Source organism: Hyla sarda, chromosome 1 (assembly GCF_029499605.1).
Source record: "Hyla sarda isolate aHylSar1 chromosome 1, aHylSar1.hap1, whole genome shotgun sequence".
In the NCBI taxonomy this organism is placed as follows: Eukaryota; Metazoa; Chordata; class Amphibia; order Anura; family Hylidae; genus Hyla; species Hyla sarda.
This window is the reverse complement of record NC_079189.1, coordinates 81,520,147-81,543,650: the sequence shown is the minus strand read 5'-3', so window position 1 is coordinate 81,543,650 and position 23,504 is coordinate 81,520,147. Positions and strand designations below refer to the sequence as shown.

Below are 23,504 nucleotides of genomic sequence, written 5' to 3'. Positions count from 1 at the left end.
AGAAGAAGGAGGCAGAAGAAGAAGAGACACAGGGATACATCAGCTTGTGGTGAGTGTTATATATCAAACAATACACTAAACCCCAGGGCCTAAGCCCGGGGTATGAAACCTCTATTGCTTACCCCTAAAATGTAACTTTTATTGAATACTACTAAAATGTCCCAAAAGTAAAGATTTAAAAATGATACAAAGTGTCCCTAGTGCTTATATAATCAAGATTAAGAGAATAGTCTCTAGTATCGCTTAAAAACAAACACAATTGCCGCCTCTACATGTTTCACCGCCTCCGTAGCTTTCTCAAGAGGCAATAGTGGCAAAGGCCTTTGCCACTATTGCCTCTTGAGAAAGCCGCGGAGGCGGCGAAACATGTAGAGGCGGCAATTGTGTTTGTTTTTAAGCGATACTAGTGTGTTACCCTCTATATAAATAGCCACTGCAGGGCTACCTTTGGAGAAATGGTGGAGACTATTCTCTTAATCTTGATGATATAAGCACTAGGGACACGTGGTATCAGTTTTAAATCTTTTCTTTTGGGACATTTTAGTAGTATTCAATAAAAGTTACATTTTAGGGGTAAGCAATAGAGGTTTCATACCCTGGGCTTAGGCCCTGGGGTTTAGTGTATTGTTCGTTATTGGCCTCTTACTACCTCAAGGGTAGTTTCGTTGAGTGTTATATCTCACTCTTAGTGCTCTATAATATCTGCCATGCTACTGCTGCTTCTAAGGAAGTGCTATAGATAAATATGGGAGTAGGATTCCCTCTTTTGTGCGTGTGCAGTGTATAGGAGATATTAAAGTAACTAGTCTCCACTCAACAGCTCGGCGACAGAGGGAGGAAAACCAGCACAATTGCCATGTACAATTCAAACAATGTTTAGAAATAGTTCTGTCTTCTCATGCACATGCACACACACACACAAACACACACATACAAACTGTCACGATTCGGCAGGCTGAAGGTGGATCCTCTGTGTCAGAGAGGGATTGGCGTGGACCGTGTCGGTGGACCGGTTCTAAGTAGCTACTGGTTTTCAGCAGAGCCCGCCGCAAAGCGGGATGGTCTTGCAGCGGCGGTAGCAACCAGGTCGTATCCACCGGCAACGGCTCAACCTCTCTGACTGCTGAGATAGGCATGGTACAAGGGATAAGGCAAGAGCAAGGTCGGACGTAGCAGAAGGTCAGGGCAGGCAGCAAGGATCGTAGTCAGGGGCAACGGCAGGAGGTCTGGAACACAGGCTAGGAAAACTCAAGGAAAGGCTTTCTCTGGCACAAGGGCAACAAGATCCGGCAAGGGAGTGCAGGGGAAGTGAGGTATAAATAGGGAGTGCACAGGTGGAAACTAATCAGGGAGATTGGGCCAGGCACCATCATTGATGCACTGGCCCTTTAAATTGCAGAGACCCGGCGCGCGCGCGGCCTAAGGAGCGGGGCCGCACGCACAGGGACAACACAGACGGGGAACGGGTCAGGTACGGGAGCCGAGATGCGCATCGCGAGCGGGCGCGTCCCGCATCGCGAATCGCATCCCGGCTGGGAGCAATATCGCAGCACACCCGGTCAGCAGGTCTGACTGGAGCGCTGCGAATAAGAGAACGCTGCGAGCGCTTCGGGGAGGAGCGGGGACCCGGAGCGCTCGGCGTAACACAAACACACACACAACAGCTTACTCTGAAAAGTTGAAATGACAGGTATGCCTAAACTTCTTTATACACAATATACAAAATTTCCCCTGAATAGGAAAACAATGGGAAAATCAAAGTTACTACTGTTTCACTTAAAGGGGTACTCCACCCCTAGACATCTTATCCCCTATCCAAAGGATAGGGGATAAGATGTCTGATTGCAGGGGTCCCGCCGCTGGGGACCCCCGCAATATAGCATGCTTCTGCTCCGGAAGCGCTGGAGGGTCTGGGTACCAACCACCGGAACGGAAGCCCGTGACGTCACGACTCCGCCCCCGTGTGACATCACGCCCCGTCCCCTCAATGCAAGTCTATGGGAGGGGGTGTGACTGTCCCCCTGTCATCCCTGGAGTATTACCTCTTTTAGTCCTGCTCATGTTGGTAATAAAAGTAGTTTGACATACACATAACTTCACTTTCAATAAATATCGGTCCATCAATAAAAAGATAATAGTGAAATACATAACACTGATCCTATACGTGACATTGGCTTCCGCCATGTGTTATGTATACCCCTATACTCAGCAGTGAGTGACCCTCTGAGATAATGTTGCTTTCAGCACCAACACTGTTGATAAAGAATAAAGCCCAGACTCGTTCATTAATAATGCGTAAGCTTAAACCATGAAAGCCTAATACCTAGCAGCCCCATTACCTCAGGTTGTAGGAAATGATTTATCAGCAAATATTACATGACATACTGATAGTTTTAGCTGCTTCCAGCTTTTGCTTAGTGTTGGCTGGAAATACACAGCGCAACATTTGTGAGACATAATGTGGAGATCTGGTTACAGCTACAGACCAAAGAAGCTCACGTTTTCTACAGAAGCCTCGAGAATGGGCATTTCACATAAAGACAAGGTCATAGATAAGCAAGCCCTGTCAGCCAACATACGTGATCTTGTCAGGCTTCAGCCGCTGAAGACATTTCGTATGCTTACAAATGGCAACATAGAATTCAGCACAGACAAAAGTGCTCCCATCCCTAGATTAGATGACAGTGATGTCAACGCTTTTTGTAGACAATGATGTCACCGGTGCACAACCTCAAAACTTACTGCTATGCAGTCATAGTCTGCTGGTACTCCGATACAATAATGGATGTGGCGGAGAAAAGAGTCGTAGAATGACTTCAAAAGAGTAGAAGAAGCACAAGAGGATTTACATATCATAAATCAGTCTTCTAAAAATACATATATTATGATATCATAATAGGATGCGACAAATAAAAAGCTGCATACAGTGTGTATATGTACCAATCTGAACTGATAGCTGCAGTCCTAATAAAAGCCACAGGGTTAGTATTTACGTTTTTTATTTATTTATTTTTCAAATACTTGATGTCTTTTTCTGACTGTGTAACAGTGTACAAGGTAACACATTGTAAGATTATAGAACATGCCAAATATCTTATGTTAATTCTATATACCAGTGGTCTCCAACCTGCGGACCTCCAGATGTTGCAAAACTACAACTCCCAGCATGCCCGGACAGCCGTTGGCTGTCCGGGCATGCTGGGAGTTGTAGTTTTGCAACATCTGGAGGTCCGCAGGTTGGAGACCACTGCTATATACTATATATAACACTATGTATTGAGTATAATTTACGTACAGACGTCCTATATTCCACATAGACAACTATCACTCATCTAGATCTGCTCCCCTCAGATATAAACACTGTACTTTCTGCTCTGCAGACTTTTATTAATATCCATCATTTTCTGGCAAATCTGGGGCACCTACTTTTTGCTGTCTTTATGAAGGGTGCTGGGAACACATGCCAGTCATTTGTTATGCAGGAATCACACTTCCCCATTGTTTGAGCACATTGTAGAGAAATCCTAAATACATTACATGAAGTGTAGACTGGAGGAGACATCAGGCTAATATGTGATGGATCTTCTGTAACCCAGACATTCATCTCAGGCTCAATGAGGCATGTGGGCTTACTATAAATACACTTTATGATGAGGACATGCTGGCAGGCTCTGTAGGATATCCCTCCCTTATATCCCAACTTCTAGCAATAGGGAGCTTCTTGGTATTATGGGGTTAATACTCTGCATCCTACTCTGTGTTACATAATAGATCAGAACAGGAAATCTGTAGTATCCAATCAACTATGATGTATAATGTCCTTACGCCTCACATATACAGTATGTATACAGTACTACAGCATCATAATAGAGGTCACCCTACCCAGAGGAACTAGCCATTTATTTGACTGAAGATAATTAGTATCCGATGTATTCTCCTATATACAATGATTTATAACAGTGGTCTTCAACCTGCGGACCTCCAGATGTTGCAAAACTACAACTCCCAGCATGCCCGGACAGCCGTTGGCTGTCCGGGCATGCTGGGAGTTGTAGTTTTGCAACATCTGGAGGTCCGCAGGTTGAAGACCACTGATTTATAATATCCCCCAGCCTTACATAATTACTGTAACATCATAATAGAAGTGATGCTACCCAGTAGAGCTTACAATCTAATAGACTGTAGATCTGTAATATCCATTATAATAATACAATATATAGATATAATGATTCATAATATACATCAGCCATTCCATATATGTATCCATTACTGTAACACCATACAAAATATGATGCTACCAGTAGAGCTTACAATCTAATAAACTGTAGATCTGTAATATCCAATGTAATGATACATAATATAGATACAATGATTCATAATATACCCCAGCCTTCCCTATATGTATCCATTACTGTAACACCATACAAATTGTGATGCTACCCAGTAGAGCTCACAATCTAATGGACTGTAAATCTGTAATAACCAATTAATTATCCTATATACAATATATAGATACAATGATCTATAATATACATCAGCCATTCCATATATATATATATATATATATATATATATATATATATATATATATATTTATATCCATTACTGTAACACCATACAAATTGTGATGCTACCCAGTAGAGCTTACAATCTAATGGACTGTAAATCTGTAATAACCAATTTATTATCCTATATACAATATACAGATACAATGATCTATAATATACATCAGCCATTCCATATATATATATATATATATATCCATTACTGTAACACCATACAAAATGTGATGCTACCCAGTAGAGCTTACAATCTAATAGACTGTAGATCTGTATTATCCAATATAATACATAATATAGATACAATAATTCATAATATACCCCAGCCTTCCCTATATGTATCCATTACTGTAACACCATACAAATTGTGATGCTACCCAGTAGAGCTTACAATCTAATGGACTGTAAATCTGTAATAATCAATGTACTATCCTATATACAATATAAAGATACAATGATTCATAATGTCCCCAGCCATATATATATATATATATATATATATATATATATATATATATATATATACACACACACACATTACTGTGTCATCCTCATAGAGTTGATGCTGCCCAGTAGACTGTAGTACTGTATGTACAAACACCTGTATATTGAAAGCACATACTGTACATACATGTAGCACAGTGACACCCAAAACCCCCTATTGCTACTTGTATACTTGTAATGCTGAAGAGGTTCTGCAGCAGCTAAAGTTCTACATGTGAGTTCAGTCAGAGCTATGGTAGTAAGTAAAGTGGGACTTACCTTCAGGGCTGGCACTGATGAAGACCCTGACGCTTTTCCCTGTTGGCACAAGGTGTGGGGGCAATGCAGAGAGGTTCCCAGAGAAAGCTGCCCTCCTGATAGCAGAGTCCCGGGGGCATAGTGCCTTACTGCTCGCTCCAGAGGGCCACATGTCATCTGCCTCCTCACAGAGACATGCCAGGTACAAGAAGTGAAGTAGGCGAGTCACACTGCTGGGCAACTTCTTACCCTCTGGCACTCACATATAAATGGTTAATCATCTGCATGTAGAGAAGGGGGCCATGCCAACTTATTGCAAGGAGACAGCACAGTGACTGTGAAGGGTTAACTCCAGCATCCCGGGCATGACAGGAAGCAATTCTGCGTGCCCCATGTAGTCAGAGTGCCAGGCGGGCAGTGCCAGCTGCTGAGGGGAGCTTGTTCTCTTGCAGTCAGGATCGGCAGCTCTTGTTACTGCTACCTCTGCTGCTGCTGCTACTGGGAACATGTGACTTGGGAGAATCTTCATTCACTCATCTCCCTCCTCTCCCCTGCCCAGCTACAAGGCAGAGAGGAGGGGCACCATGGCTCCAGAGACCACTGGCATCCACCGCGGGATGCTATCAACTGGGCACAGCAGACTGGAGGACCATATGCAGCAACACCTGGAGCCAGGACTGGCACATACAAATCCCCATGCACATCCCCACTTATGCCTTATAGCAGTGTTTCCCAACCAGGGGGCCTCCAGCTGTTGCAAAACTACAACTCCCAGCAAGCCCGGACAGCCGTTGGCTGTCCGGGCGTGCTGGGAGTTGTAGTTTTGCAACAGCTGGAGGCACCCTGGTTGGGAAACACTGCCTTAAAGTGTTTCCTGGTCACAGAACGTCATTCTAATCATGTTAACCTTTAGCTGCCAGAACATTTTTGTGGTTATTCATTATCATTCTTTTCTTTGCTGCGGTTTAAATTTTATATTAACCCCTTAAGGACTCAGGGTTTTTCCGTTTTTGCACTTTCGTTTTTTTCCTCCTTACCTTTTAAAAATCCTAACCCTTTCAATTTTCCACCTAAAAATCCATATTATGGCTTATTTTTTGCGTCACCAATTCTGCTTTGCAGTGACATTAGGCATTTTACCCAAAAATTCACGACAAAACGGAAAAAAAAAATTATTGTGCGACAAAATCGAAGAAAAAACGCCATTTTGTAACTTTTGGGGGCTTCCGTTTCTACGCAATGCATATTTCGGTAAAAATTACACCTTATCATTATTCTGTAGGTCCATACGGTTAAAATGATACCCTACCTATATAGGTTTGATTTTGTCGTACTTCTGGAAAAAATCATAACTACATGCAGGAAAATGTATACGTTTAAAAATGTCATCTTCTGACCCCTATAACTTTTTTATTTTTCCACATACAGGGCGGTATGAGGACTCATTTTTTGCGCCGTGATCTGAAGTTTTTATCGGTATGATTTTTGTTTTGATCGGACTTTTTGATCACTTTTTATTAATTTTTTTATGGTATAAAAAGTGACCATAAATACGCTTTTTTGGACTTTGGAATTTTTTGCGCAAATGCCATTGACCGTGCGGTTTAATTGACGATATATTTTTATAGTTTGTACATTTACGCACGCGGCGATACCACATATGTTTATTTTTATTTTTACACTGTTTTATTTTTTTTATGGGAAAAGGGGGGTGATTCAAACTTTTATTAGGGAAGGGGTTAAATGACCTTTATTAACACTTTTTTTTAACTTTTTTTTGCAGTGTTATAGGTCCCATAGGGACCTATAACACTGCATAGGGACCTATAACACTCCCATAAGGACCTATAACACTGCACACACTGATCTCCTATGCTGATCACTGACATGTATTAACACGCCTGTGATCAGTGTTATCGGCGCTTGACTGCTCCTGCCTGCATCTCAGGCACGGAGCAGTCATTCGCCGATCGGACACCGAGGAGGCAGGTAAGGGCCCTTCCGGTGTCCTGCAAGCTGTTCGGGATGCTGCGATTTCACCGCGGCGGTCCCGAACAGCCCGACTGACTAGCCGGGATACTTTCACTTTCGCTTTAGAAGCGGCGGTCAGCTTTGACCGCCGCTTCTAAAGGGTTAATACCGCACATTGCCGCGATCGGCGATGTGTGGTATTAGCCGCGGGTCCCGGCCGTTGATGAGCGCCAGGACCGACGCGATGTGATGCGGGGTCACAGCGCGACCCCGCTTCATATCGCGGGAGCCGGCGCAGAACGTAAATATACGTCCTGCATCGTTAAAGGGTTAAACAGCAAACAAACATTTTTTTTTTTTTGTGGATTATTTTTAGAGTTTAAAAGTTTTTACTTTTATGTACTATAATTTAAAAAAATTTTATTATTTTTTTATTTTGCATGATTGATTTTGCACTGACTCGCTATTATTACTATTATTATGATTATAATGTTTTATTTATTTATGTATTTATTTATTTGACACTTTGAATAGATAATAATATATTATTATTTATCATAATAACAATAATAATAATTAGAGATGAGCGAACTTACACTAAATTCGATTCGTCACAAACTTCTCGGCAGTTGATGACTTATCCTGCGTAAATTAGTTCAGCTTTCCGGTGCTCCCGTGGGCTGGAAAAGGTGGATACATTCCTAGGAAAGAGTCTCCTAGGACTTTATCCACCTTTTCCAGCCCACAGGAGCACCTGAAAGCTGAACTAATTTATGCAGGAAAAGTCATCAACTGCCAAGCCGAGAAGTTCGTGACGAATTGAATTTACTGTAAGTTCGCTCATCTCTAATAATAATAATTATTATTATCATAATTTTAATTTTTTTATTTTATTTAGCCTGGCTTCCAGGTCTGTTTTAAAGCTTCCTCCAAATGAGGGCTCTGTATCAGTTTCCAGACCCATGGGCAATTATTATATAAAGAAGAGGGCCCCAATTTTTTGTGAGCATTAAACTGTGAGTGATGTTTAGGAGCTACATTCAACTCAGAAATGCAATATATATATATATATATATATATATATATATATATATATATATATATATATTAAATGTATTGGTAAGTGTAACCCAATCAGAATGCCTCCAGCTGTTGCAAAATTACAACTCCCAGCATGCCCAGACAGCCAAAGGCTGTCTGGGCATACTGGGAGTTGTAATTTTGCAACAGCTGGGGGCACCCCGGTTGGTTTAGATATTTGCAAACAATGCTGATACATATTTTAATAGAATGTGATACTTGTTTCATACCATCTAACTTGGCACAGTTTGTGATTATGATACGACTGCAATAATGTCGGTTATCATTGCATATGGTCATACCACCAGATCATATGAGTGCACCATACGCATTTGAATTCTGAATTTCAGAGGTCCCATACCAGTGACTGGACTGGGACCACTGATATACAAAATCACAGAACATAGGAAGGGCCCTTGCACACTACAATAGGATTCTGCTGTACTGTGTACACTGTGGAAGTTCTGCAGCGGAACTTCCAAGGTTGATCCAGATTCTGTAGAAAGAACGATGTTCATGCTCTGAATTACATTGCAGTTAATAAATTAATGCTTAATGCCTGTGTAGCTATCAAGTAACCTATTCTGCCAGTGTATAAGGGCCCTAAAAGTAACACCGGCAATCTTTACTTCTTATCCCCCATTTACAGGATAGGGGATAAGTGTCAGATGTGGGGGGTCCAGCCTCTGAGAACCCTTGCGATCTCCTGTATGGCCCTCTTGCTATCCTCTGTCGACACCCCCCCCCCCCCCCGCCTCCGCCTCCGCCTCCTTGCATTTCTATGGGATAGCCAGAGATACACATGAGCTGTACTTCTGTATCTCTGTCTCTCCCATAGAATTTGTGCAGGGGCCAGGTCAACCCATGTTACATGTATGAGGAGAGCCAGGTCACTGTACAAAAAATCGTGAGGGGGTCCCATCATTTGAATCTCCAGTGATCAGACACTTATCCCCTATCCTGTGCATAGGGGATAAGAAGTAAAGTAGCTGAGAACCAATTAAAAACCGGAGCTACACTGTTACATTTCATAGAGCTTTATTCAGCTTAATTAATTAATTTTAATTATTAACATAGAGCTGCAGTGCAAAGTAATACACTGCTATATACAATCTCATGGACGGCAGTTGTCACGCAATAGTTTAACCCCTACAGGACCCATGATGTAACGGTACGTCCCGACACCCTGGGTCTTAAGGACCAGGGACGTACATTTACGTCATGGGCAGTTTTAGTCCCCGCCGGGTGGGGATCGGAGCGGGATGCCTGCTGAAATCATTCAGCAGGCATCCCGTGCAAATGCCCAGGGGGGTCATCAGACCCCCCCATGTCGGCGATCGCGGCAAATCGCAAGTGAATTCACACTTGCGATTTGCGCGATTACGGGTCTATAGTGACCCGGTAACCCGGAATGTAAGGGGGATCGCGGGTGTCTAAGACACCCACGATCCCCCTGAAGCGATAGGAGTGAGGTGGCACGGGTGCCAGCCCTCCTATCCCTGCTATTGGTGGTCTAGACGCGACCACCAATAGCAGATCGGGGGCGGAGGGGTTTACTTTCGTTTTCCCCGTCCTGCCCTCCCACATTAGGCGGGGCAGGACAGGGAAATGACGGGGACCGGCGCCCAAGATCCACTTACCGATCCGGGCGGGCGTCGGAGGCTGCAGGCGACGGAGATCGGTGGGCGGCGATGACGTGCGGCTGGATCCGACGGAAGCCGGTGAGTTGCCTAGCAACATCTGGAGGGTACAGTTTGAGACCATTATACAGTGGTCTCTAACTGTAGCCCTCCAGATGTTGCAAAACTACAACTCCCAGCATGCCCAGACAGCTGTTTGGGCATGCTGGAATATGTAGTTTTGCAACAGCTGGAGGGCTACAGTTTGAGACCACTATATAGTGATCCCTAAACTGTAGCCCTCCAGATCTTGCAAAACTACAACTCCTAGCATGCTCAAACAACTGTTTGCTGTCAGAGCATGCTGGGAATTGTAGTTTTGCAACAGCTGGAGGACCACAGTTTGGAGATCACTTTGCAGTAGTCTCTAAAACTGTAGCCCTCCAGATGCAAACTGCAAATCCCAGCATGTCCAAACAGCAATCAGCTGTCTCGGCATGCTGGGAGTTGTAGTTGCGTACCTCCAGCTATTGCATAACTACATCTCCCAGCATGCCCTTCGGCGATCAGTACATGCTGGGAGTTGTAGTTTTGCAACAGCTGGAGGCACACTGGTTAGAAAATACTGAGTTAGGTAACAGAACCTAACTGAAGGTTTTCCAACCAGTGTGCCTCCAGCTGTTGCAAAAGTACAACTCCCAGCATGCACGGTCTGTCAGTACATGCTGGGAGTTGTAGTTTTGAAACAGCTGGAGGTTTGCCCCCCCCCCCCCCCATGTGAACGTGCAGGGTACATTCACACGGGCAGGCTTACAGTAAGTTTCCTGCTTCAAGTTTGGGCTGCGGCAAATTTTTCGCCGTAGCTCAAACTTCTAGCGAGAAACTCACCGTAACCCGCCAGTGCGAATGTACCCTAAAAACACTACACTACACTAACACCTAATAAAGAGTAAAACACTGCATATACACCCCCTTACACTGTCCCCCTAATAAAAATGAAAAACGTATTGTATGGCAGTGTTTCCAAAAGGAGCCTCCAGCTGTTGCAAAACAACAACTCCCAGCATTTCCGGACAGCCACTGACTGTCCAGGCATGCTGGGAATTTAGCAACAGCTGGAGGCACCCTGTTTGGGAATCACTGGCATAGAATACCCCTATGTCCACCCCTGTGCAATCCCTAATTTAGTCCTCAAATGCGCATGGCGCTCTCTCACTTTGGAGCCCTGTCGTATTTCAAGGCAACAGTTTAGGGCCACATATGGGGTATCTCCGTACTCGTGACAAATTGCACTACAAATTTTGGGGGGCTTTTTCTACTTTTACCCCTTAGGAAAAGGAAAAGTTGGGGCTACACCAGCTTGTTAGTGTAAAAAAAAAAAATTACACTAACATGCCGGTGTTGCCCTTTACTTTTTATTTTCACAAGCGTTAAAAGGAAAAAAAGACCCCCAAAATTTGTAACACAATTTCTCCTGAGTATAGAAATACCCCATATGTGGGCGTAAAATGCTCTGTGGGCGCACAACAAGGCTCAGGAGTGAGAGCGCACCATGTACATTTGAGGTCTAAATTGGTGATTTGCACAGGGGTGGCTGATTTTACAGCGGTTCTAACATAAACCCCCCCAAAAAAATACCCACATGTGACCCCATTTTGGAAACTACACCCCTCACGGAATGTAATAAGGGGTACAGTGAGCATTTACGCCCCACAGGTGTCTGACAGATTTTTGGAACAGTGGTCCGTGAAAATGAAAAATTTTATTTTTCATTTGCACAGCCCACTGTTCCAAAGATCTGTCAAACGCCAGTGGGGTGTAAATACTCACTGCACCCCTTATTTAATTCTGTGAGGGGTGTAGTTTCCAAAATAGGGTCACATGTGGGGGGTTCCACTGTTCTGGCACCACGGGGGGCTTTGTAAACGCACATGGCCCCTGACTTCCATTCCAAACAATTTTTTTCCCAAAAGCTCAATGGCGCTCCTTCTCTTCTGAGCATTGTAGTGCGCCAGCAGAGCACTTGACGTCCACACATGGGGTATTTCCATACTCAGAAGAGATGGGGTTACAAATTTTGGGGGGTCTTTTCTGCTATTAACCCTTGCAAAAATGTGAAATTTGGGGGGAAACACATTTTAGAGAAATTTTTTTTTTTTTTTTACATATGCAAAAGTCGTGAAACCCCTGTGGGGTATTAAGGCTCACTTAATTCCTTGTTATGTTCCTCAAGGGGTCTAGTTTCCAAAATGGTATGCCATGTGAGGGTTTTTTGCTGTTCTGGCACCATAGGGGCTTCCTAAATGCAACATGCCCCCCAAAAACCATTTCAGAAAAACGTACTCTCCAAAATCCCCTTGTCGCTCCTTCGCTTCTGAGCCCTCTACTGCGCCCGCCGAACAATTTACATAGACATATGAGGTATGTCCTTACTCGAGAGAAATTGGGCTACAAATACAAGTATACATTTTCTCCTGTTACCCCTTGTAAAAATAAAAAAATTGGGTCTACAAGAACATGCGAGTGTAAAAAATGAAGATTGTGAATTTTCTCCTTCACTTTGCTGCTATTCCTGTGAAACACCTAAAGGGTTAAAACGCTGACTGAATGTCATTTTGAATACTTTGGGGGGTGCAGTTTTTATAATGGGGTCATTTGTGGGGTATTTCTAATATGAAGACCCTTCAAATCTACTTCAAACCTGAACTGGTCCCTGAAAAATAGTGAGTTTGAAAATTTTGTGAAAAATTGGAAAATTGCTGCTGAACTTTGAAGCCCTCTGGTGTCTTACAAAAGTAAAAACACGTCAATTTTATGATGCAAACATAAAGTAGACATATTGTATATGTGAATCAAAAAATTTTTTTATTTGGAATATCCATTTTCCTTACAAGCAGAGAGCTTCAAAGTTAGAAAAATGCAAATTTTTCTGATTTTTCATAAAATTTTGGGATTTTTCACCAAGAAAGGATGCAAGTTACCATAAAATTTAGGTGTAGGTGTAAAATGGCCTGGTCCTTAAGGGGTTAAACAGATAATCCACTGATTTTTATTTATTTTCCTTTCTGTCTGGGCTGCAGAAAAAAAAAACAAAAAAATTAAATAAACTAAAAAAAACTTTCACTTATCTCTTAGTAGCAGAGAAAATTAGATCACACTCACCGCATCTATGAATGAAAAGCCGGTTTATTGAATCCAACAGATAAGGTGCATGGTGCTATACATGGACAAAGACATGGCTCTTGCAATTAAATGGGTGACAGCTGTTGCGCGTGGAAGGAAGAGGGTCTGAGGAAGCGTGTTCCAGCGCATGCGCAACAGCTGTGTTACGCCGAGCGCTCCGGGTCCCTGCTCCTCCCCGGAGCGCTCGCGGCGTTATCCTCTCTGCAGCGCCCCGGTCAGACCCGCTGACCGGGAGCGCTGCAATGTCTCTGCTGGCGGGGATGCGATCCGCGTATCGGGACGCGCCCGCCCGCGGGTCGCATCCCAATCCACTCACCTGTCCCGTTCCCCGGCTGTCATGTCCCAGCGCGTGGCCCCACTCTCTAGGGCGCGCGCGCCGGCTCTCTGAGATTTAAAGGGCCAGTGCACCACTAATTGGTGCCTGCCCCAATCAGTGTCAATCGCTTCCATTGGTATATAAACCCACTTCTCCTTCCTGTCCCTGCCGGATCTTGTTGCCTTAGTGCCCTGTGAAAGCGTTTAGTGTGTTCCCAAGCCTGTGTACCCAGACCGTCTGCTGTTGCCCCTGACTACGACTTTTGCTGCCTGCCCTGACCTTCTGCTACGTCCGACCTTGCTCTTTCCTTGTCCCTGTGTACCGCACCTGTCTCAGCAGTCAGTGGGGTTGAGTCGCTATCGGGTGGAACGGCCTGGGGGTTACCTGCCGCTGCAAGTCCATCCTGCTTTGCGGCGGGCTCTGGTGAATACCAGTAACCCCATAGATTCCGTTCCCCTGGTACGGCCCACGCCATCACCCCACTGACACAGAGGATCCACCTCCAGTGTCCTCGCTGCATACCAGTCCGGATCCTGACAAGCTGTCACCCGTTTCATTGCAAGAGCCACGTCTTTGTCCATGTATAGCACCATGCACCTTATCTGTTGGATTCAATAAACGACTTATCATTCAATGAAGCGGTGAGTGTTATCTCATTTTCTCTGTGCTTCTATTGATACACACCCTGTGTCACCTTCTTACTGCTGCTATCACCACTGTGCACTTTAAGAATGGCATTTACCGGGCTGTAGTGCCTACCGTTGTGACTGTTGTTGCCTTTAACTTATCTCTCACCGCTTCCTTTGTGTGCCAGTATAGGTCTTCCGTCCTTCAGGCCAGGTCTTGATACACTGAGCAGCAGTGTCATGTAATGGTTCCAACCTCCTTCTAGGTGCCCAGGTCCATGACATCACATTGCCGCTCAGCATATCACCCACCGAGGGGGGACATCGTTGGGCCCCAGAATGCAGAAGACAGCTAGATTGTAGTGTCCTGGAAATATTCTATGATTATGATGGTAGCAAAGGGGTCATATTGTTATGGGACATTCTTGTCTATGTGCTCCAGTGCCTAAACTGGTTTCCTATGCTGTTACTCAATATTTGCATATTTGGGGATCCAATTTCATGCAAGTTACAGACAAGTTTATTACGAACCACTTCATTCTGTAATAGTATAGTATAATCATCATTGCCGTGATTTAGGATGTATCTTAAAGCATATAGTCTGCTTACGTTGCACCTCAATGCCCCGCAGATGGCATTGTATACGCTATGTCTGTGTTCCATAAATGCAATGTGCCAAGTGCGATTTCTAGTGCTCTTAAAATATGCAAGGGTGATCCATTATCCACGGTGTATAATGCTTTGGCTGCCTAATGATTCAAAACATAAATAAATTATTGTACTTACTCTATGCTGTTCACTTGCCCAGTATGCAGTGGGGGCATCCTGGTGAGAATGGCCTAAATAAAAAATGTATTAGCTGTTTGGGTGCCTGGCGGTATTCCTTTATAATTATAATCTGTAAATCTCTTTCTGTGTATTTAAAGTATTCGAGAAAAAGGCGTAGTACAAAGATCGGGCTAAAAGGCTGCACCCTGTAGACAAAACACTTTCTTTTATTTTACTGCCAAGAGAGAAAGAAGTGTCTGTGGTCACAGCTAGGGGCGACATTAATGTGAGCCACGGACCTTTACAGTCAGTGCATTATATATAAACCTCCCAGAGAGAGCAGCTTAGAGAGGGGCAGGAAATGCAACCCCCCGGAAAGAAGCAAAGCATTCGCAGCACAGACTCTTTATACAAGATCAGTTATTATTCCTTATAGGAGTTCAATTATTCTCCAAACTAGAAAGGTACAGAATATGTATGGTTTAAAGCAATGTTTTCCAAACAATGTGTCTCCAGCTGCTTTAAAACTACAAATCCCAGCATGCCCCAACAACAAAAGGCTGTCCGGGCATGATGGGAGTTGTAGTTTTGCAACAGCTGGAGGCACACTATTTGGAAAATACTAGTTGAAAATTAACTCTAAATCTATATCTGAACATTTGCTGTTTCCTTAAAGGGGTACTCTGGTGGAATTTACATTTTATTTTTTTTTTTAACCCCTTAAGGACTCAGGGTTTTTCCGTTTTTGCACTTTCGTTTTTTCCTCCTTACCTTTTAAAAATCATAACCCTTTCAATTTTCCACCTAAAAATCCATATTATGGCTTATTTTTTGCGTCCCCAATTCTACTTTGCAGTGACATTAGTCATTTTACCCAAAAATGCACGGCGAAACGGAAAAAAAAATCATTGTGCGACAAAATCGAAAAAAAAACGCCATTTTGTAACTTTTGGGGGCTTTCGTTTCTACGCAGTGCATATTTCGGTAAAAATTACACCTTATCATTATTCTGTAGGTCCATACGGTTAAAATGATACCCTACTTATATAGGTTTGATTTTGTCGCACTTCTGGAAAAAATCATAACTACATGCAGGAAAATTTATACGTTTAAAAATGTCATCTTCTGACCCCTATAACTTTTTTATTTTTCCATTTATGGGGTGGTATGAGGACTAATTTTTTGCGCCGTGATCTGAAGTTTTTATCGGTATGATTTTTGTTTTGATCGGACTTTTTGATCACTTTTTATTCATTTTTTAATGATATAAAAAGTGACCAAAATACGCTTTTTTGGACTTTGGAATTTTTTTGCGCGTACGCCATTGACCGTACGGCTTAATTAATGATATATTTTTATAGTTCTGACATTTACGCACGCGGCGATACCACATATGTTTATTTTTTATTTTTTTTACACTGTTTTATTTTTTTTATGGGAAAAGGGGGGTGATTCAAACTTTTATTAGGGAAGGGGTTAAATGACCTTTATTAACACTTTTTTTTTACATTTTTTTGCAGTGTTATAGGTCCCATAGGGACCTATAACACTGCACACACTGATCTCTAATGCTGATCACTGGCGTGCATTAACACGCCTGTGATCAGCATTATCGGCGCTTGACTGCTCCTGCCTGGATCTCAGGCACGGAGCAGTCATTCGTCGATCGGACACCGAGGAGGCAGGTAAGAGCCCTCCCGGTGTCCGATCAGCTGTTCGGGACGCCGCGATTTCACTGCGGCGGTCCCGAACAGCCCGACTGAGCAGCCGGGTCACTTTCACTTTCACTTTAGAAGCGGCGGTCAGCTTTGACCGCCGCTTCTAAAGGGTTAATACCGCACATCGCCGCGATCGGCGATGTGTGGTATTAGCCGCGGGTCCCGGCCGTTGATTAGCGCCGGGACCCACGCGATATGATGCGGGATCGCGGCGCGATCCCGCTTCATATCGCGGGAGCCGGCGCAGGACGTAAATATACGTCCTGCGTCGTTAAGGGGTTAAATCAACTAGTGCCAGAAAGTTAAACAGATTTGTAAATTCCTTCTATTTAAAAATCTTAATCCTTTCAGTACTTATCAGCTGCTGTATGCTCCACAGAAAGTTATTTTCTTTAAAAATTTTCTTTCAGTCTGACCACAGTTCTCTCTGCTGACACCTCTGTCATAGTCAGGAACTGTCCAGAGCAGGATAGGTTTACTATGGGGATTTGCTCCTACTCTGCTCAGTTCCTGACATGCACAGATGTGCCAGCAGAGAGCACTGTGATCAGACAAAAAAGACATTTAAAAAGAAAATAACTTCCTGTGGAGCATACAGCAGCTGATAAGTACTGGAGGGTTAAGATTTTTTAATAGGAGTAATTTACAAATCTGTTTAACTTTCTGACACCAGTTGATTAAAAAAAAAATGTGTTCCACCAGGGTACCCCTTTAAAGCAATCAATTGTTCTATTGTCACAGTGAGCGCTCCGGTCATCACCTCCGGACCGGAGCGCCCGTTGCCTCAGCCCTCAGTCCCGACGTCTCTCGGTCAGTCGCACTGACCGGGAGCGCGAGTTCCACAGCTTCAGAGACGCGGCTGGCGTGGCGGCTGGTTCCCACTCACGCGCCGCGTCCCTGCCCGGCTCACCTGATCCTCGGCGCACGGCTCCCTGCACTCCTGCATCTCGGCGCGCGCGGCCCCACTCTCTAGGGCGCGCGCGCGATGGCTTCAGTAAATTTAAAGGGCCAGCGCACCGGTAATTGGTGCGCTGGTTCCTCACCTCCTACTGTGTCCTTCCTATATAAGCTGCCTCCCCCTTCCTGCCTTGCCGGATCTTTGTGCCTTGTGCCTCTGAGAAAGCGTTCCCTACTGTGTTAGTTTGCCTTGCCAGTTGCCGAACCCGTTGCTACTGTCTACTCACCTGTGAACCTTTTCCGCCTGCCCTGACCTCTGCTACATCCGACTACGCTCTTGCCTACTCCCTCTGTACCACGCTATATCAGCTGCCAGAGAGGTCGCGTTGTTACTGGGGGACATGACCTGGTAGTTACCGCCGCAGCAAATCCATCCCGCTTTGCGGCGGGCTCTGGTGAAGACCAGTAACTGCTTAGAACCGGTCCTCCAGTACAGCCCGCACCATCACCTCTCTGGCCCAGAGGATCCACTACCAGTCCTGCCGGTTCGTGACATCTATTCTATCAGTCAGTTAAAGCTGGGCTGCCATTTGTCTTAATGTTAGGGTTTACGGACTGGAAGTCCAAAAAGATCCTTGACCCCATTATCAGTACTTGGTGTCAGGCTAGGGTTTCTTGGCCCTGCCAGATAAAATAATTCTAAAAAGCATATACATGTATATTTCAATTTAATGTCATTGTTTTGTTTTTTATTGTTTTTGTACATACATACTGTACAGAACATAGGCTATAATAGGTTATTTGTGACTAAGTGAATAAACCCATTAGAATTAGCCTCTTGTGACAAGTCATTGGCTCAAAAGGCAGTTCCAAATGGGGTGGCCTTCTGGACCACTGGGCCCCATTATTGCATTACAAGCTTGATTTACTGGAGAATCTAGTACCATAGTATGTTAGTTTAACCCTGTCACTACTTTATGTCACCTATCTGCAGTTCTTAAAACTCCAGAATTATCAACATACCTTTGGGAATCTTTAGCAGCTTTTACTTTACAAAGTTTTATTTTAAAATGACTAGACCTTTAAAGAGAACCTGTAACAGGTTTATGCTGCCGGTTTTGAGGACAACATAAAGTAGTGACAAAAACCCTAAGCGTAGTAAACGTTTTCAATCAAAGTAAAAATAAGATCTTGACTAGTTCTCATCCTACGTTTTTGACTTTTTCTCCTTATAAATTGTTGACTTGTTCTCTTCTTAAGTTGACTTTCCTTTTTATAAGAGGTTGAATTTTCCTCTTCATATGTTTTTGACTTGTCCTCTACATACGGTTTTGACTCGTCCTTTACATACATTTTTGACTTGTTCACTTCTGTTTTTGACTTGACCCCTTCATACATTTTTGACTTGTTCACTACATAGGTTTTTGACTTGACCTCTTCATAGGTTGTTTTTTGTTAAGTTAATTTATTGTCATTTCTGACCCCTATAACTTTTTTATTTTTATGCGTATGGGGTGGCATGAGGGCTCATTTTTTGCGCCGTGATCTGATGTTTTTAACGGTACCATTTTTGCATTGACTTATTGATAGCTTTTTATTCATTTTTTCATTATATAAAAAGTGACCAAAAATGCACTATTTTGGACTTTGGAATTTTTTTGCGCGTACACCATTGACCATGTGGTTTAGTTAACAATATATTTTTATAATTCGGACATTTCCGCACGCGGTGATACCATATATGTTTATTTTTATTTACACTGTGTTTTTTTTTATGGGAAAAGGGGGGTGATTCAAACTTTTAATAGGGGAGGGGTTAAATGATCTTTATTCACTTTTAACACTGCACACACTGATCTTTTACATTGATCCCTGGTTTCTCTTAAGAAACCAGTGATCGATGATTCTGCTGCTTGACTGCTTATGACTGGATCTCAGACACTGAGCAGTCATTTGGCGATCGGACAGCGAGAAGGCAGATAGGGACCCTCCTGCTGTCCTGTAAGCTTTTGGGGATAGCCGCGGCGAAACTGAGCTAACAGGCATACTTTCACTTTCACTTTAGACACGGCGTTCAACTTTGAACGCAGCGTCAAAAGGGTTAATAGCGCGTGGCACCGCGATCAATGCCGCACGCTATTAGCCACGGGTCCCAGGCCGCTATTAGCCACGGGTCAACGGCCGGGCCCGACCCGCTATGACGTGTGTGGCCCCGCGTTATAGATCGGGAGCGGACACATTAAGTTCCAGTACGTCATGTGTCCTTAAGGGGTTAAGTAGGCTGAAGTTATATGTTCCTAATCCTGTTTATGTACATATAATTTTTAAATTACATTTAATAATTAGTAAATTAAATAAAATTCACATGTCTAGCACCTATATTTCTCTGACAAATACCTTCTTTCTGTTGCCTACTTGCTTTGTCATTCTGTGCTCTGGAGGGAGCGTGTCCCTCACTCTGCAGGACTCAGCTTACTACCTGAGTGCTGGGTCTCCTCATCCAATCACTGCAGGCTGCTCTGTAACCCCCTCCTCCTTTTCATGCTCCTAGGAATGCTAGTCCCGCCCTTACTTACTGGACTTTGTCTGTGCCTGTCCTTCACCTTGGACAAAGATGATGCTGTAGCTGGACAGGATTATGATCTTCTTATGAAGTATATTAGAAAAGATTAATGTTTTGCCAAAAGGTTTTTGAATCTAACAATGCCCATTTCATTTTAGGAGTTTGGGAAAGCTTTGTGACAAACCTTAGGAGCTGTAATTGTGGCTACATTGGGTTTCTTTTAACTCCTATAAACTGGCAAAACAGAGCAGAAAAAAACAAAGTATTTGTATGAAAAGGAAAACTCACATTGTACATGGTGTGCATAGCCAAAAAGTAGTTCAAGAACACTGTTGCAATAACTTTTTGCTTATGGGGAACACTACTGTATTTGCTAGGTACCAGGGAACTAAATTGAGGGCTGTAATGCTGCATGTTTAAGGAGCCAAAACAGAAGATGCTAGATGCAGCTGGGAAGAAAACTTCACTTATTGCTAAGGGACAACACTACTACATTATGCCTACCAATATTTAAAGGAGTTATCCAGGATAAGACAAACAAAACGGATTTCTTAAAAGAAAAAAAAAATACCATACATGTCCTTCAGTTGTGTGTGGAGTTACAGTTTAGTGTGTGAATAGAGCCAAGCATTAATACCACACAGAAACAGGTGGGGTGCTGTTTTTGAAAGAAATAAGCTGCACTTTTCTATTTCTGGATAAGCCCTTTAACCGGTTACCCTCTAAGGACGAGCTGGCTTGTCCTGAGACGGCAACCATTGAATGGCATCATCTCCCAGCTGATTCCTGTAGCTGTTGTGATTTTTTAAAGGTAAGGAGGAAAAAACGAACATCCAAAAAGGAAAAACCCTGCATCCTTAAGGGGTTAATGGAATGTAATATGCAAACATACTGGAAAAAATACATGTTTACCAGTAATCCAAAAAAATAGACAAAAAATACACAATAAGTTTGTTAAAGGCAGTCATTTTATATACAATTCTACAGTATTTTTATTTTTTTATTTACTACCGGTATTCTTCTCTATCGCCTTCTTCTATTTATTAATTCTAGAATCCACAAAATATTTTCTCACAGGGCCTCCTGCACGCTCTGAGTATAAACAATTCATTTTGCTGGCACTTGTTTAACCCTGTAATAACAAAAATTGCGGCTCTGCGCCCACCATTCCCATGATGCAGTCATAAAGCACTTTTTCATCACTGATCAATAATTTCATAATAACATTTCCACCAGCAGACTGTGCGCCCAATATTACACATTAATTATATTTATCGGAGCCGGGATAAGAAAAGGCATCTGGGAATAAACTCACATTGCTGTATCACTGATGCACAGGAGAATGACATCATGACTTGACACAACTGCGTGGATGTTTTTTTTTATTTTATTTCGCTTCTTTGACATATTACAGAACATCACTTGATTTTCTCCGGGTAAATGCCACAGCACTATTCTCCAAATGACTGTCTCGGAGTTAAGGTTTAATTATCAAATGGAGCAGAATTGATTGAATTGGAGTGGCTGGGTTGAAGTGAATGCAGATGAATCAAATACTCGGTTTGATGCCAATTAATCCCTTGGGGTAAGGACATTAGTTATAAAGCAGACCTTCATTTTGCCATTTCTCGGATGTATTTATTGCGCAGGAAGAGGAATGTCAATATCTTTTGTCAGAAATGCCATTTAACAAGGTAAAACTGACTGTGCTAATAATCAGGAGTTGTGGACTTAGCATTTTTGTGAATCAGGGTTCTTAGGAAGCAAAGAAAAAAGTAATATATGCTAATAGTCAGTAAATTGGATCGCTTGTGAAATATTGTCTCTTTACTTTACACTTCTTTTAATTAGCTTTCTAAGCATGCAGGGAACTAAGCATGGGCCATCACAACATTTCATCATTACTCTTCTTCCTGGGGACCCAAAATTGCCATATAGTTGTTATTTTTATAAAATCATTATTTTTGCAAAATTTAAAGGGATAACCATCTGTGGAATGCCTTGAAAATCATTAAAATGAAGGAAATGTTTTAATTGAATTGCCTCAGTAATATACTAAGAAACACAATGGAAGACACAAGGTGACACAACCTTCAGGTGCAATGCTTGAAAGATGAATATCTAATTCAGGGGAGGCAGTTTAAAAATAAAGCAATACCCGGGGTGCAGATTCTGGATGAATTGTAGAAAATAATACAAAATGGAAGATAGATAGATGAATCACACTCACCCTCTGTAGTTGGAATGATGATGTTTTATTTCCAAGATGTAAAGCTGGAAAAAATAGCCATGAGGTGTGGAGGGGTTCCGAGATAAACAACTAGTTTCACACCTGACAGTGCTTTCTCTGGTGTGAGAACTGTATATATATATATATATATATATATATATATATATATATATATATATACTAAGATGTTGCACACTGCATATGCTACTATGTCTCGAGCACCCTATAAGTTCTCTAACCAGTGGAGTAGCAATGCGGTTCACAGAGGTAGCAGTAGCGACAGGGCCCCTAAGCTAGAGGGAGGCACAGGCCACTGCTGTCTACTGTAAGTAACATTAATTTTCTTCTACTGTCAGCTTCACTCCCAGGCCTCAAAGCAGTAAAGACAGAGGGAAAAGATCAAGAACCGTTGTTTTTTACATGAACTGCGCTGTATCACAATGATCACAGGAGAACACTGAAGATTAAAGAAAAGATTGTAAATGTTAGGGGTAAGAATTGTATTGTGAGGAACAGTAGGGACACCATAGCTTTTTGGGAGCACAGTAAGGCTAATGTACCCTTGTAGGGGCAATACAACCTTGTGGAGGGCCCAGTGGGAGCACTTTTACTGTGTAGGGGCACTACAACCTTGTAGAGGCACATTGGTGATGCTAGTGCCTTGTGCATGGGCACAAATGGAGACACGATAATCTTGTAAGGGGCATGGTAGGGAGACTATTACCTATTACTAGGGATGTCCCAATACCATTTTTTTAAGACCGAGTACGAGTACCGATACTTTAATTCTAGTACTCACCGATACCAAGTACGAGTAATTATATTTTAAAGGGAATCTGACACCAGGGTGACCCGGTTTCTGGCGCGGTTTACCGTATGATATGTGGGTCCTTGTTGTGTAAAATGGAGGCGGCTGCTGTAGTATGAGCCAAGATTTCTCTCTTCTCCATTGGACAGAACAGGGAATTTGCATTGGCGGCAAGACCGATGACCACATGGTGAGCAGCGGAAGAAACCGGGTGACTCTGCTGTAAGATTGCCTTTAATAGTAGGTAGTATCCCCTTGCAGACATTAGCAGCAGCCCCCTGGCAGTCATTAATAGCAGCCCCCCCTGTAGACAGCTGCCCCCCTTGTAGACAGCAGCCCCCCTGTAGACCACAGCCCCCCTTTAGACAGTGGACCCCCATTTAAACAAAAGCAGGGACCCCCCTTTAGAAAGCAGCAGGCCCCCC

General features: G+C 43.1%; 1 protein-coding gene across 3 annotated transcripts in view; it reads right to left on the bottom strand.

Moving 5' to 3' along the window:
- The window catches only part of NWD2 (NACHT and WD repeat domain containing 2), a 328,260-nt gene that overhangs the window by 278,606 nt on the left and 26,150 nt on the right, over positions 1-23,504 (bottom strand). Inside the window, exon 1 of one of the 3 annotated variants that reach the window (XM_056556298.1) lies at positions 5,322-5,758. The exons of the other annotated variants lie outside the window; for them this stretch is intronic. Coding sequence (XP_056412273.1) covers positions 5,322-5,472 — 151 coding nt within the window. The 5' untranslated portion in view covers positions 5,473-5,758. Of the gene's footprint in view, positions 1-5,321; positions 5,759-23,504 lie in introns of those variants that run through there. 3 annotated transcript variants of the gene reach the window in all.